Source organism: Pollicipes pollicipes, unplaced genomic scaffold (genome assembly GCF_011947565.3).
Source record: "Pollicipes pollicipes isolate AB1234 unplaced genomic scaffold, Ppol_2.1 Scaffold_5724;HRSCAF=6776_pilon_pilon_pilon, whole genome shotgun sequence".
Taxonomy (NCBI): domain Eukaryota; kingdom Metazoa; phylum Arthropoda; class Thecostraca; order Pollicipedomorpha; family Pollicipedidae; genus Pollicipes; species Pollicipes pollicipes.
In genome coordinates this window covers 2,087,729-2,102,701 of record NW_023596746.1, presented here as the reverse complement: position 1 = coordinate 2,102,701, position 14,973 = coordinate 2,087,729, and the positions used below count along the sequence as shown (strand labels likewise).

Genomic DNA, 14,973 nt, shown 5'->3' with positions numbered 1-14,973 from the left:
CCAACTGCATCTGTTTCGTGGATGAGCTGCCGCGAGGTACCGTGGTTGGCTGGGACGGCCATTTTGGTGAATTCCGATTGTCACCTGGCTTTTGTGTTCGAACTCTGATGTCGGTTCCAGCCAGGGGCGTGTGCAGGATTACACGGTGTGTGTGGGGGGGGGGGGGAGGGAGGGGGGCAAGCGCAGCTGAATTCCTTCACTGAGTATCCAGTTCAGCGCACCACGGGCGCACCAGAATGGCTGCATGGCAAAAAGTAATATTGCCTGTTCCCCATATTCTTGTTTTTGCTCGTCTACCCCGAAATTTTACTGCCAACATTTATTCGCGCACATAGTGATGCATGGAAGCACGACAGATGAGGGCGCGCGTCCCCGTGGACCGCGGTGTATACGCCCCAGTTTGCAGCCGTACGGGCGTTGTTTGGACGCGCGCGGCTGCACTCATGAGATCGTGGTCTGCGCGGTCCGTTATGACACAAACACCGGGCATTATGCCGCGGACCCTGTCAAGTGTCAGCCGTCCTTGAGCGGCCGGACGGATCTGACACAGCTGCTCAGACTGGTGCCATTAATCCCGTCTATCGCTGTTGCTGTGCTGCGCTGTTGCTGAACGGCTGTCGTGCCACTTTGCTACATCTGTGCCGCTATGCTGTGGCTTTGCCTCGGCGCCGTTGCGTCACTGCCGTATCTGCTGTCCCGTCCTGTGACCGGCGGTGCTGCTGTGCCACTGCCGTGTCGCTGCTGCGCCACTGCTGCATGGCTGCCGTGCGTCTACCGTACCGCTGCTGTCTCGTCGCGGTGCGGCCGCCGTGCTGTTGCGATGTCACTGCCGTGCTGGGCGGCGGCGGCGGCGGCGGCGGCCGGCCCCACTAGCGCGGTTGCACTGCTGGGGCGTCGGGCCGTCGGCAGCGGCCGCCTGGGAGCCGCGTCGTCCGGCTTCGCACGGCAGTACGGCGCTGGGGGTCGAGGCGCCGCCCAGGACTGCGGCTGACGAGAATGGCACGCGCGGCGCGGCGCCCACTGGCGAGGCAGGGCCCTGTGGCCAGGAGACGGACCACAGTACGGCTCGGTGGCGCGAAACCCGTCCGCAGAGCGGGGCCTCTCAGATCCAGGGTAATGGATGCGCTCAGATACGGGTCACTAATCAACACCATCGGGCTCAGGAAATGGATGCGTGAGGTGCATGCTGTTTTTCAACGTGGGTCAACGTGGTACTCCGCATCCTCTGCATTCCGTCTGGTCTTCAGTGGCGTCTTTTTGCGTGGAGCGGAATGTCGCCGGTGCGACTGGTCGTGACTCGCGCATCGCTGTCCGACACTGGCTGTGAGACTCCCGGTCATGAGCTGCGAGCGCCGCCCCAGGAGCTCGAGGACTGGTCGTCACGCCGCCCCAGGAGGTGGAGGACTGGTCGTCACGCCGCCCCAGGAGGTGGAGGACTGGTCGTCACGCCGCTCTAGGAGCTCGAGGACTGGTCGTCGCGCCGCCCCAGGAGCTGGAGGACTGGTCGTCACGCCGCTCTAGGAGCTCGAGGACCGGTCGTCACACCTGAATACCCCGTCGCTGGGACCGTGTGGCCGCGCTGGCGGCGAGAGAACTGGACCTGTTCACCGTCATCGCCTCCCCTCCCCCGCCCCCTCCTATCTCACCGGCTCAGTGCCAGCGCCGTGGCATGGCAGGTCTTGGAATGTTACTCAAGGGTTGGTTTTGCGTAAAGCCAGAAGTGGTCGGCATTGTTGCGAGACGGTAGGCGGCGTTTGTCCCGAGTGGCTCCACCTCGTGTCAGCGACATTCCTGACTCACCAGCTGTGATTAGGTCGTCGGCAGTCCCTTCGGCGGTAATTATTGTCGGCAGCCGCCCCTTCGCTTGACCTGGTGCTCGTCCTCAGCCTTCAGGCATGACCGAGCGGTGAGACCGGCGGCTCGCGGGTGAGCGGCGTTCGCCGCCGGCCGGCGCTGGCGCCGCTCTGGGGGCCGCCAGCGGAACCGTGACGCCGCCGGCCCGCTGACCGGCCTCCGCCGCTGGCGCCGCTCTGGGGGCCACCAGCGGGACCGTGACGCCGCCGGCCCGCTGACCGGCTTCCGCCGCTGGCGCCGGCGCCAGCGGCGGTGGTGGACTGCCTGTCCATATGGCCGCCGCTGCCGTCTCGTGACGGGGCGTGGGGCGGGACGGGACACAGAGAGGACTAAATACCCCCGAGAGTGGCCGGCCGACGACTGCATGCTGTTCACGCGGCCGGCCGGGCCGATCCGCTCTGTAGCCGGGTATCGACCGGGCCGCGTGTGATGGCCAGCCTTTTAAAGCGGCCCGTACCGCGTGGGCGGGCCGGCCGGCAGCAACGGGCCTGAGGGACCGGGCTGGACGGCCGAGCGGCGGCGCCCGTGTCCGGGCCGGGCTCGGACAGAGGCGCCCCGCGCGCCGGCGGAGGAGAGTTGCTGCCGAGTGATCGCTCGCTGCCGGCGCCGGGCGGAGCGCTGCTCCATCGGTCTGGCCTCCGGCCGCTGGCTGCCCAGCGATCCATCTCGTGCCGCGGCGCGGGAGGGGTTGGGTGGGGTGGGGTGGGCGCTGGGGGAGGGGGGCGGTCTCGCCAGCGGCGTGGCCGACAGCCGATCCGGCCCGGCTGATGACCCAGCTGATCGAACCGTCCGCGAAGTCGGCCCGCCGCGCTCCGGCGTTATCGCCAACGACGCCGGCCGAACGAGCACGGCGCGTCAGGCCCGGCCTCTTGCGAGAGGCGAGTGGCCCGCGGGGGAGACAAGTTCATCAGCGGTGATGACCCGGAGAGGGCGGCCATTAGAGCTGGTGACGCCGAGAGGGATGGTCTCTGGATGGGGTCACCCACAGAAGGGCGATGATTAGATGGCGAACGGAGGTAGGGATCGCCGTTAGAGGTGATACACACCAAACGAAGGTTGTCATCTGTATCCTTCGAAGAGTGTCGGCTGGAACGCGACGGATCGAACTGTTCGGATGTGATGGTGTCAGTGGGGGAGCGGTCAGCGCAGGACGGACGGATGGGAGCCACCGGCGCTGGTCCGCCACAGTCAGATGAGAGCCGCCGGCGCTGGTCCGCCACAGTGAGATGGGAGCCATCAGCGCTGGCCCGCCACAATGAGAGCCGCCGGCGCTGGCCCGCCACAGTGAGATGGGAGCCGCCGGCGCTGGTCCGCCACAGTCGAAGACACCGACCCGCTCGGCTGTCGGGGCGTCCGTGTCGGACGGACATCGACCGGTGCTCTGATTGCGGCCGGTCGCTCGCCGCCCGCCGTCGACGGAGCGCCGCGCGCCTGATGACGGGCGCCGCCAGAAGCCATCTGCCGCCGCCGCCGCCGCCGCCGCCGCACGCTGGGATCCTGCGGACGCGAGGATATCCGGTGGGGGACGTCGGTGCAGACGGGGCGGGGATGGGAAACGTGACCCCCATGCGTGCCATCATTCTGTGACATGGGCAGCACGTCAGCTGGCGTGATCCGACATGAACTGACCTGACCTGACACGCGCCCGCTCTGTTGACAGAGGGCGTGCCGAGGGTGCACTACTTCGGCCCGTGCGGTCGCTACAACGCGCTCGTCATGGAGCTGTTGGGCCCCAGCCTCGAGGACCTCTTCGACCTATGTGATCGCAAGTTCACCCTCAAAACTGTGTTGTTAATAGCCATTCAATTGGTAAGTGCACCCAGACTTGTCGCAGTGCGCTGACGTGGCTGCCCAATTTACGGACACTCGCTGGTTGGACGGGCTGTGGGAGCTAAGAAGACCCGCGTATTGCAGAGAGTGTTAGCGCTTAAATGCTATGTTAAGCAGTGTGTGATTTGTATTTTGACCTTGTCCAAGGCAGACGTTGCGTGCAAGTTAAGGCACCTGAGAACACCAGGAATCAGAACATGCCGAAGCAGCACGTCGCCGCTGGCGGGTGTGTGAGAGGCCGCTTTCTACAGGTGCACCTTGACATCTCCGGAGGGCGTTGTGCGTTGTTGTCTTCTAATACGTCCCTAATCTCTTTGTTTGGTGCGGGCTCATAGCGCACTGTGTGCATCCGCTTGTGTGGGTGGACGGGAGATCTGGTTTCCCATCGCGCCGGCGGTCGGAGGAATCTGGGGGCGGGAGATGAAGCGATGCCGGCGTATCGCGATGGAATTGTGACACATCTCCGCATCGAACATTTGTGCTGAGATTGGGCGATTGAGCGACCGAGGGGCGACGGCGGTCAGGGAGCCAGCACGGACGGATGACCCACAGAGGGGCGCCAGATGTATCGGCGTGCATTACAGGCCCGTAGGGGACGTCACGTGAGCCGACGACGAGGACGGCGGGCACGGGGATGTCAAATGCGCCGACGGAGAGGTGGAGCAGACCCGTACAGGAATGCGATGTGGTCGGTGCAGGCCTGCAGGGGAAGTGGCAGCCGGCGAGTCCTGGTGATCGACTCGGAGAAGAATATCAGGCGCTCCAAACTAGTTGATTGACTCAACGGGAAATGTCAGGTTGACCAACTCATACGATCGATTTAATAGCCGGGAAAATGACCTAAATGACTGACCCGGAGGACAGTATCAGGTGGGCCTACCCAGATGTTTGGGCCATAGAGAACTGCCAGGCGAACGTGCCCAGGTCGCTCACTGACGAAGAAATGTCAGACGGACGTACACAGGCGACCGGCCCTCGGGGGAGATATCGGTGGACCCGCCCAGATGTTTGATCCATAGATTAATGCCAGATGGATCTACCGGATCATGGACCCGTGGATGAATGAATCTCTTGTGAACCTGCCCAAATGATTGGCCCATGGGGCAGTGTCAGATGAACCTTCTCAAATGACTGAACCACATAGGGGCCTACCCAGAGGACGAGCCCATAGAGGAATGCCATTCGGATCGGCGTAACATGCTTCCAGTGCAGCTGAGCTGGACCAGCTTCCGACCTAATTCGTGCACGGCGCCCGGCCACACCAGCGGCTGGGGTCGCAGCGCCAGCGCCGCTGCGTGACTGGACGCCCGGCGAGGACAGCTCCCTCCCGTCACATCGTCACCGACCGTGACAGAGCCGGCTCCGATGACGCGCCGCTCGCCGCCCTGACGGGGTCGGCCGCGAGCGGAGCGTGTGGACGCCCGCCACGACGATTCCACTGTCCGACTCGGGGACGATCATTGGAAAAACTCGCAGACGCAGCCCGCTGGGGCTGGGCCACAGGCGGGATCTTCTGGCTGCGCGGTCTGTCTGCACTGCCCAAGCGAATGTGGGCCTCTGCCGTTTGCTTCGCCCAGTGAAATACGGAATGATCGTGACTGGGGTGGTCATGACCGCACGGCGACGCCTCTTCACGGTGTACATACTGACTCCTCTCGCGGGGTGAAAAAAAAACGCATTGTCCGGGGCGTGCAAAGTTCCGCACGTATTTCACTCTATTTGTTGTTTTACATACGTGGTAACTTTATGCGCTGTCATCTTGCGGTCGAAGCAATGTGTGTGTGGTGGCCGGTAGAAGTTACCTGTAATCATAAAAGTACGTGCGTAGTTTGCTTAAGCATTTGCAGGCGTGCTGCGCGGTGCGCTGTTCTTCACAACGACTGATAAGTGAGCCAAACAGACGTAATTCGCCGGCATTTGCGTGAAAAACCCACACAATACTCTTACGATGCGCCACGGAAGTGAACTGCACCTGGGAATGTTTAAACGCAGTGTCATATTGCCCAGTCATCCATTCCTAATTGCTCCTTACATCGTCCCCAGCCATGCGGGTATGAACCGTATGTCGTCCCCAGCTGTACGGTATGAATTACGTCGTCCCCAGTCATGGGGGCATGAGTATCGTACGTCGTCCCCAGCCATACGGTATGAATTACGTTGTCCCCAGTCATGGGGGCATGAAGTATCGTATGTCGTCCCCAGCCATACGGTGTGAATTACGTTGTGCCCAGTCATGGGGGCATGAAGTGCCGTGTGTCTTCCCGTCATGCGAGTATGTTCTGTGTCAACGGACGAAGGGCGAATATGACACGAACACGGCGGCCGTAATGACACTGACAAGGCTGCTGCAAGACCGACTGTCATCACGACCGGTGGGCGACGACGAATGACTGGTGCAGACAGGTCGGGGCGGAAGTGACAGCCCGCTCCGTCCTGAGGACTCAGGGCGGGCCGGGGTGTCTGCTGCCGGCGGCGGCCGCACGCTCCACACCGCTGACCTGGGCCGGCGGCCCGTTCAAGACCCAGGTCATGAGGTCCGGTCGGAACCTCGGCCAACTCTCCGCTAACCGCCGGCTGAATTCGCCACGCGAGGGCCTCAGATTTGACTCGACTATGAAGGGCGGAGGGGTCACGGGGGTTGTGGGTCAACCACTCACCTCACAGCTCGGAGCGGGCCGAGTTGTGGAGTTTGGCGAGGTGCTCTGTTGCTCTACCCGGGGCAGAGTAGTGTGGCGGCTCCCGTTCATAAGGACGTAATGGTCGGTCTCGTCGGGCTGCTAAGTGTGGCTGAGAGCGCATCGGTGTTTTCTGGGTAATCGGTGGTAGGTGTTGGTCTTGGCTTTGCTGAATGCGGGAGGTTAAATTCTCCGTTCCCGACAATCGCTTCAAGTTCTCTATTGTAGGGCTGAAGTGCTCGGGGACTGCAGGTACGACGCTGCGCCGGAATGTGAGCGCGGCTGTACAAAGAATGCAGCCAAGTCCAGACGGGTTGTGCCTAAGCAGTGTCGTTTTTGTTTTGATCCCAAAGAACAAAGTATCAGTGACGGTAGTGCATTGCCGTGCGTGAAAACAAATGCTCATTTAGAATAGCAGGTGCTCCTTATCCACCTATCACCTGTCATTCCTGTTTACCCGATGCCTATCATCGCATTACGATCGATTCACATAATGCCATTAAGGTTTGCGAATGGAAGAACCTTAAAAAGCTGCATCTTTTTCGATACAAAGGACCCATACCAACAACTACCCACATTATCATGCTTACGATATAGGGCAGGGATGCAGTTTCCTGTTCAATTTGGGGGGTTCCTCCACCCCACTTGAGCTGTGGGGGCCAGGCAGCCCCAAACCAGCCCCCAACCTTCTGAAGGAAGTGGGCGAGATCCGGAGGGAACCTATTTGTGTGCGTATTTGGGGTCTGGCCTTGTCATTTTTGTTAACTAGGTACTTTAACACATTTTTCAAAACTACACCCCTGACAGAGGGCGTTGAGGATGGCATCCAGTACTACCCGCCCACTGCTACTCCACTTTTTACTACATTTTTCGCTTTTCCACGCGCTACTCTCTCGCTAAATCCTACGTCTTTGCAACGTCCCGCTTGTCCGGGGCAGGCTGCACGCGTCAGCCACGAGGGGCCGAAGGGCCCCTGGTAGGGCACCTGTCCGAGCGCCAAGCGCACACCCCGCAGAGGGGTCCCTGCGCGGGCATAGTCTCGGCGGTAGGGTCCCAGGCGCGTGTAGTCCTGCCTCACCGGAGCGCCAAGCGCATACCCCGCAGAGGGGTCCCTGCGCGGGCGTTGTCTCGGCGGTAAGGTCCCTGGCGCGTGTAGTCTTGCCTCACCGGAGCGCCAAGCGCATACCGCGCAGAGGGGTCCCTGCGCGGGCGTTGTCTCGGCGGTAGGGTCCCAGGCGCGTGTAGTCCTGCCTCACCGTCATTCGTTTTCGTTCATTTCATGGCACTGAAATGTTCATTGCTGGTCGAAAGGATCCAATCCCAATAACCAAATAACCAATAGCCAGATGATGTCCAGTGCTCACATGGACGCTCAAGTGCACTCGAGATTATGTCAAACACCATCTGTAATGATATCCGTGCCCGTTGGTGAGTTAAATCTTGTAAAGGCCCATTAGTTACAGTTGTACACTGGGGTAATTGGGATCATCGATTGGTAGCGGGTATACAAGGGCAAATTGTAACCACCAGTACATTGTATATTGCACCCTCATTCAGGTACACATTGGGTAGGTCGCAGCCGACTTTTCCCGCCACTACTCTAGCAAAACACTAACTCTTGAGAAGAGTTGAACTACTGCAAAGTATGAGCACAGCTATGGATAATCATTCTTCAGAACAAACGTGCAGGCGGACTGTCTGCCATGTTGTGCTCGCCCACGTACCGCCGGGCGCAGGCGCTGCCCAAGACATGCAGGCCCTGACCGCTGCCACAGCCGGTCGTTTAAGAAGCACCTCTAGTTCATAGCCTAACCGACTGGCACGGTGCACGACAAATGTGGACTCACAGGGGCCCGAACACACACCGACTCAATGCCAGGCCCGATGTCTGCCGTTCGGGGCACGCTTGGCGGCGATGACGGCGCCGGCGGCACCCATAGCTTCGTCCCAGTTGTGGTCAGTCAGCCAGCGCTGCCGTCGGCTGTGAATTGCTGGTGCCCTGCCGGCCGGGCCCGGTGCGGCGCGGCGCGGCCCGAGCGGCCCCGGCTCCACGAGCGCCGTCTCATGGGGCGGCCTCTGTGCCGGGCCACTTCTGGGTAATCGGCCGGCCCTCGCTCGCCGCTCGCCACGGCCGTATCGTGCTGCTTTGTCGGGTTGCCAAGTCGCTGACGTACTCGGGCGTGAGGGCTCAGCTGGCGCCGGTCACGTGACGGCGGCGCGTGGCCGCCTTGTCCGCCGTGCTGGGGAGGCGCGATTAGCCGCACTCCTGCTGAGTGCCGGCCCGTCGCCAGGAGTGCAGCTGTTTTGGTGAAGCTCGTCACTTACGGACGGACCCGTCGCGATCATATCGCCTGAGAGCTGTCCGAGCTCCCTATTTCAGGACGGCATCAGTCGCCTGGTGTCAGGACACGTGTTTTATTTGCGTTTGTTATTTCGGTGTGCCAGGTGTGACCAACGAGTGTGACCTCCGTTTGAACTGGCGTACTGCATTACAAGTTGGGGCATGTGGGTGAATTAACCACATGTTCGATTGTTCGGAAGACAGTCGTGAAATGGCTGGCATGCGCCGGCCACCGGCCAACCATGCCGCCCGCAGCTCATTACAAGGCACAGATGACCGCCATTTTCGAGCAAGGTATCCAGCACGCTCGGATTTTCTGAAAAATATCTTCATTCGGTTGCTCGATATTTGGAAATACGCCGAGTTTGTTAGTTAACCGACGTCCGTCTCGTTTACGTGCTTCGCGTCTCCGGAAGAGCCGAATGCCTGCCTAACGCCGTACTGTGTTGTTTCAGCTGCATAGGATAGAATTCGTACACTCGAAGCATCTAATCTACAGGGACGTCAAGCCCGAGAACTTCCTCATAGGCCGCACTTCGAATAAAAAAGACAAAGTCATCCACATTATAGGTTTGTAGTAACGGCAGTACGTGCCTTGGCTGCAAAGGTAATTCATGCCTTTGTGGCCAGTGTTAAACCCTGCGGTGCCTTTTTGTGTGCAGCTTGGAGAATGTACTGGTGAGATGTAACTTGGATAAGCAGGAGATTTGCCGTGCGTTTTTCCATCGTTGTTCCGTTTCGTGGGAAATCTAATGTCCGGCATTGTGAGGTCTTCCACTGTTCGGCGTTTCCCATGCTTACTTAATGACACGTCATCTCACCCGGCAGATTTCGGCCTAGCCAAGGAGTACATAGACCCGGAGACCCACCGCCACATCCCCTACCGGGAGAACAAGAGTCTGACCGGCACCGCCCGCTACATGAGCATCAACACACACTTGGGCAAAGGTGAGGCGACCGGCGCGGCGCGGCAGGCTCGCCCGGAGAACGCTGCCGGTGCGGCGCGGCGGGCTCGCCCGGAGGACACTGCCGACGCGGCGCGGCGGGCTCGCCCGGAGGACACTGCCGACGCGGCGCGGCGGGCTCGCCCGGAGGACACTGCCGACGCAGCGCGGCGGGCTCGCCCGGAGAACGCTGCCGACGCGGCGCAGCGGGCTCGCCCGGAGAACGCTGCCGACGCGGCGCGGCGGGCTCGCCCGGAGGACACTGCCGACGCGGCGCGAGAGGCCTGCTCGGAGAACGTTGTCGGTGCGGCGCGCGGTCCTTGCGGAGCTGCCGTGCACCGGTCGGCGCCGCCACGTCAGAGGTCAGCGCGGTCTGCTGCGGTCTGTCGGGATTATATTCCGAGGTTGCCTGATAGCTCCGGAGATGGGGGCTGGAGTGGGACGTTCTGGCTGCCGGCGAAACCGACGACAGCGAGGCATGGTCTTAGCTGCCGAAACGACCCGGAACGGGTGTTGTTGGGTGGTGTGGGGCAAAGTTAATGACCTGGGTCGAAGGAAATCGGCGATCCGTGCTGCCGGGACCCAGAGCGGCCTGACGGCAGGCCGCTCTGGACCTGTCCTCGGCCGCGCCTGGGACCCGTCCTCGGCCGCGCCTGGGACCTGTCCTCGGCCGCGCCTGGGATCCGTCCTCCGCTGCGCCTGGGACCTGTCCTCGGCCGCGCCTGGGACCTGTCCTCGGCCGCGCCTGGGACCTGTCCTCGGCCGCGCCTGGGACCCGTCCTCGGCCGCGCCTGGGACCCGTCCTCGGCCGCGCCTGGGACCTGACCCCGCCGCGCCTGGGACCTGTCCTCGGCCGCGCCTGGGACCTGTCCTCGGCCGCGCCTGGTACCCGTCCTCGGCCGCGCCTGGGGCAGCCGGCGCCGGTGTCAGGTGTCGGAGCACTCTGACGGTAGGCGACCAGCGCGCCGGGAGCCAGCCGCGGCTTGGCTTGGCCTGGCCCGGCCATCGACCGGACGGCGCGGCCGGCTTACCTGCCGCCCAGCTGGTATGGATCTCGGCCGGGCCATCGCGCCGGCCGGCCCGCCGCCGACGTATTGACGCGCGAATCAGGAGGCGGCCGTGCTCGCCGCGGCGCCGCCGACTCATTCTGGAGTGATGCATCGGTTGTGTGGTCTGTACGTTCTGTAGCGCAGCTGGTCCAGCTACAGCTACAAATAGTCCAGCTGCAGCTGCAACCGGCCCAACTTCAGCTACAACTAGTCCATCTACAGCTACAACTGGTCCAGACAGTCCAGGCGGATGTGGCGGTATCTTGAATGGGGCAGATCACTGGCTCACTCACTCACTCACTCACTCACTCACTCACTCACTCACTCACTCACTCACTCACTCACTCACTCACTCACTCACTCACCCACTCACTCACCCACCCACTCACTCACTCACTCACTCACTCACTCACTCACTCACTCACTCACTCACTCACTCACTCACTCACTCACTCACTCACTCACTCACTCACTCACTCACTCACTCACTCACTCACTCACTCACTCACTGGCTTCACCATCTGAACAGATGATGGTTGTGCGCCGGCTCAGCAATCCGTTCGAAACACGTCAATCACCGTCGTGGCTTGCAGTGCTCAAGCTGTGTTAGTATAGGTAGGTCATGTCTGGGGATTGCTGGATTCCCCACAGAGCGATTGGAAGACGGATATTGTCTGTGGGAGTCCCTGGAGCAAGTATATTGAGCCATGTATGGACGTCCGGTTACCACGCGCTCTCTGATGACCTTCGATCTGCTCGGGGTGGAGGGGAAGTGTGCGCCCCGGCTCCGGTCCATTTCCGGGTCCGGGTCCGGCTCCGGCTCCGGCTCCGGCTCCGGCTCCGGCTCTGGGTTTCATCTAGCCTCAACTCGGGCTCGGGCTCGGGCTCGGGCTCGGGCTCGGGCTCGGGCTCGGACCCGGGCCCAGGCCCGGGCTCGGGCTCCGGCCCCGGCCCCGGGCTCCGGCCCCGGGCTCCGGCCCCGGCCCCGGCCCCGGCCCCGGCCCCGGCCCCGGCCCCGGCCCCGGCCCCGGCCCCGGCCCCGGCCCCGGCCCCGGCCCCGGCCCCTCTCCCCGCCGCTGATGTCGAGCATTGTCAGCTGGCCGTGTGCGCGTGGACTCACTGGCGACTCTCCGTGGTGACGCCGCCATGTCCCCGGAAGTGTAGCGTTGGCTCGGCTCTGGCGCGCAGGCGGCCGCCAAAGCCGCCCCAGGGCCAGATTGGCTGTGAAACGAGCCATCGCTGGCAGAAGAGTGACGCCGTGAGAGACGATATGAGCCCCACGGTCGCGCGCTGGCCCCAGTCACCAGCGTCGCGCTCCGCCCGGCCCCCACCGGCAGCGGGGTGACGCCGTGGGAGGCGATATGAGCCCCATGGTCGTGCGCTGGCCCCAGTCACCAGCGTCGCGCCCCGTGCGGCCCCCACCGGCAGCGGGGACAGGCCTGCAGGACACGGCTCTGCGGATTCATCCGGCGCTGGCCGCCGGGGTGTTCCGCCCCGGTAGACCGGTGGTGTGTTTTTGTGGTGCACGCGGTCATCCTGTTGTGCTTGTTTGGCGACGGCAAAACCGTGGTGTCCGCTCTGCTTCTCGGTTCATAAAGCAAGAGCAAAGGAAAACGGCAGGGATGCCACTTTGGAAAACGGACTTTGTGGATACAAGGCTTGAGAGCATACGCAGTGTTGTTGAAGCTAAATTCTTTGGGTTCTGGTGGTCGTGCGCAGTGGCAGTGACGGTGTGAATACTTTCCTTCCGGAGCGTACCTCGTGCTAGGTTTTGTTTGAACGCCACCGTAACGTGGCCCATCATTGTTCTCGAACGTATCCGCAGAAGGCATGAATAGGCCTGTGCTCTTCTCTTTTTGTCCACGCATGGTTTCAGGGCGAATTTGTCCCCGGCTGAACTTTTCACGTGCATATGATGACGAAGTCGAAGCGTTGGTCCTCTGACGCTGCGCAGCGCCGCATCTGCGGTTGCCGGTTTGTGGCACTGTATTACGTCGTTTGATGACCTGTGACACGCACCCACGGCCTGTGTTTCAGAGCAAAGCCGGAGGGATGACCTGGAGGCGCTGGGTCACATGTTCATGTACTTCCTGCGCGGCAGCCTGCCCTGGCAGGGCCTGCAGGCCGAGACACTCAAGGAGCGGTACCAGAAGATCGGCGACACCAAGCGCGCCACGCCCGTCGAGGTCCTCTGCGAAAACTACCCAGGTTAGAGGCAGGCTGCTCCGACTGGACCTCCACCGCTATCACGACCCGGGTCGGGCGGCTCGCGGGGGCGGAGGCTCGGTGAAAAGGGGAGTTTAGGGACGACTTGCTCACGAGGGCGCCTACAAATCTGTCCTGGTGAGGAGGTGGCCTCGGTTGGGCTCTGCAAAATCGGTAAACAATAGAGATGAATTCCTTCCGTGCAAATCAGTCTGCCGATATCTCCGCACCCGTAACGTGATGGCGGGCGAAGCCACAAAGGTGATGATTGTGGTCAGCAGCCTCCGGTTCAGGGGTGACATGAGAGAGATCACGTGACGATGCTCTGGTGGCAGCCTCCGGTTCATGGCTGACATGAGATAGATCACGTGACGATGCTCGGGTGGCAGCCTCCGGTTCAGGGGTGACATGAGATAGATCACGTGACGATGCTCTGGTGGGAGCCTCGGCTCATGGCTGACATGATATAGATCATGTGACGATACTCGGGTGGCAGCTCGTGGCTGAGGTCTGGTGAGTTAAGTGAGGTAGCCCAAGGGTTTCCCCTCTTGTTCATGGCTTAAACAGGGGCGGCTCCATTTATTTCGGGTTGGAGACAGGATGTTCCAGGGGGTCCCCTGGACTAAATGGAGTCTATTCACCGGGGGCGGGGAGGAGGAGGAGGGGGGGGGGGGGGAGCTCCTGGGCGATGTCGCATTTAAGAGCTAGATGAACCGACGGTGTATGCCCCTTATCAAATGGTTGCGTGCATCAGCGTGCATCACATCCATGTAATATCCAGAATGAGGGCCTTCTGATTATCCAGCAAAGGGCCTCGCTTTTCTTCAACGGGGCTTGTTCCAGAAAAGGGTCTCCTGATGCAGACAGGACCCCCAAAAGGTGCTTTTTCATGAAGGGGCCTCCAAGTCCAGCGAGGGGCGCGCGTTATTCCAAAACAGGCATCTCGATATGGAACTGCGGCCATCTAATGCATGACCGGGGCCTCCTGTTCCAGTAATGGGGCCTCCTTAATGTTGAAAGTGTCTCCTAACCCGGAACAGCGGCCTCCTAGTTTGCAACGATGGCCACCGTAGCCAGCAAATGGGCTTCCTTAAGATCACACCAGGTGCACCAATCTAAAGGATGGTCTACCTTATCCATAAAGGTAGATCATGATACAGAAATGGGCCTCTTGACATAACAGAGTCTTTTGAGTCCGATTATTACTCTCCTGCTTGGTCATGGAGGCCTCGATCTGAGCATTGGCAATCTGCGGCAGCTGCAATGCCTTTTGTTTGGGAACAAGCAGCCTCTCAAAACCTTTGAGGGGAAAACCGTACTCTTGCCCCGGGGGGGGGGGGGACTGCCCCCTCCCCCCCCCCATTCTGCGCCGCCCCTGGGGCTCAGTGTGCTGAGCCTCAGACTGTATTCAGAAACCGGGTTTGGTGCCAACTCGCCTGATCAGGATGCCGCGCGGCCGGCGTGACGCTGCCCCCCGTCCTGTCCTGGCCACCCACCGGCGCCGGGGGAGCACGCCTCCCCTCCGCGTCTTTCCGTTTGAGGCCGGTGCCCGAGCTGGGCCCGGCGGCCGCGTATCGAGCTTTCGGCGGCGGCCAGCGGCCGGCCGGCCGGCGGTGCGGCCGTGCTCGCGTATTGACGTGTGCGTGACACGCTGACGCGTCACCGCCGCCGCCGCCCGGTCACGCGGCCCCGCCTGACCGGCGAGGTGCCGTGCGCGTGGCTGGTACGCGGTGGGTGGCGCACGACCGTCACTCGCACTGGCCTACTCGTTTTTGTTGTGTCGTGGAGCTGCGTGGCGCAGCTGGCACGGCTGTGAGCCGGCCGGTAGACGATATCATGGAGGAGTGGCGGCTCGGCCGAGCGTCGGTCCGGACAGTGCGAGTGGGGCGGCGCCGAGCGCCGTCTCCAGCTGGCGGGCCTGTCCGTGCCAGTGGTGTGAGGCGCGTGAATGAGGACGGGGGGGGGGGGGGGTAGCCACAGGACGTTCGACCGCCCCGTGCCGCGCGTTCGTATTCGGGCGTTCGCATGGCCATCGGTCATCATGTCGACGTATTGATGGTGCGCCACCCTGGCCG

The 14,973-nt window shown here is 62.0% G+C and overlaps 1 protein-coding gene across 3 annotated transcripts in view; it reads left to right on the top strand.

Moving 5' to 3' along the window:
* The window catches only part of gish (casein kinase I gish), a 38,793-nt gene that overhangs the window by 15,719 nt on the left and 8,101 nt on the right, over window positions 1-14,973 (top strand). For all 3 annotated transcript variants that reach the window (XM_037227496.1, XM_037227494.1, XM_037227495.1), the window contains 4 exons: window positions 3,515-3,663; window positions 9,156-9,270; window positions 9,529-9,648; window positions 12,731-12,901. In XM_037227496.1, the coding sequence (XP_037083391.1) occupies window positions 3,515-3,663; window positions 9,156-9,270; window positions 9,529-9,648; window positions 12,731-12,901 (555 nt within the window). The remainder of the gene's footprint in view (window positions 1-3,514; window positions 3,664-9,155; window positions 9,271-9,528; window positions 9,649-12,730; window positions 12,902-14,973) is intronic.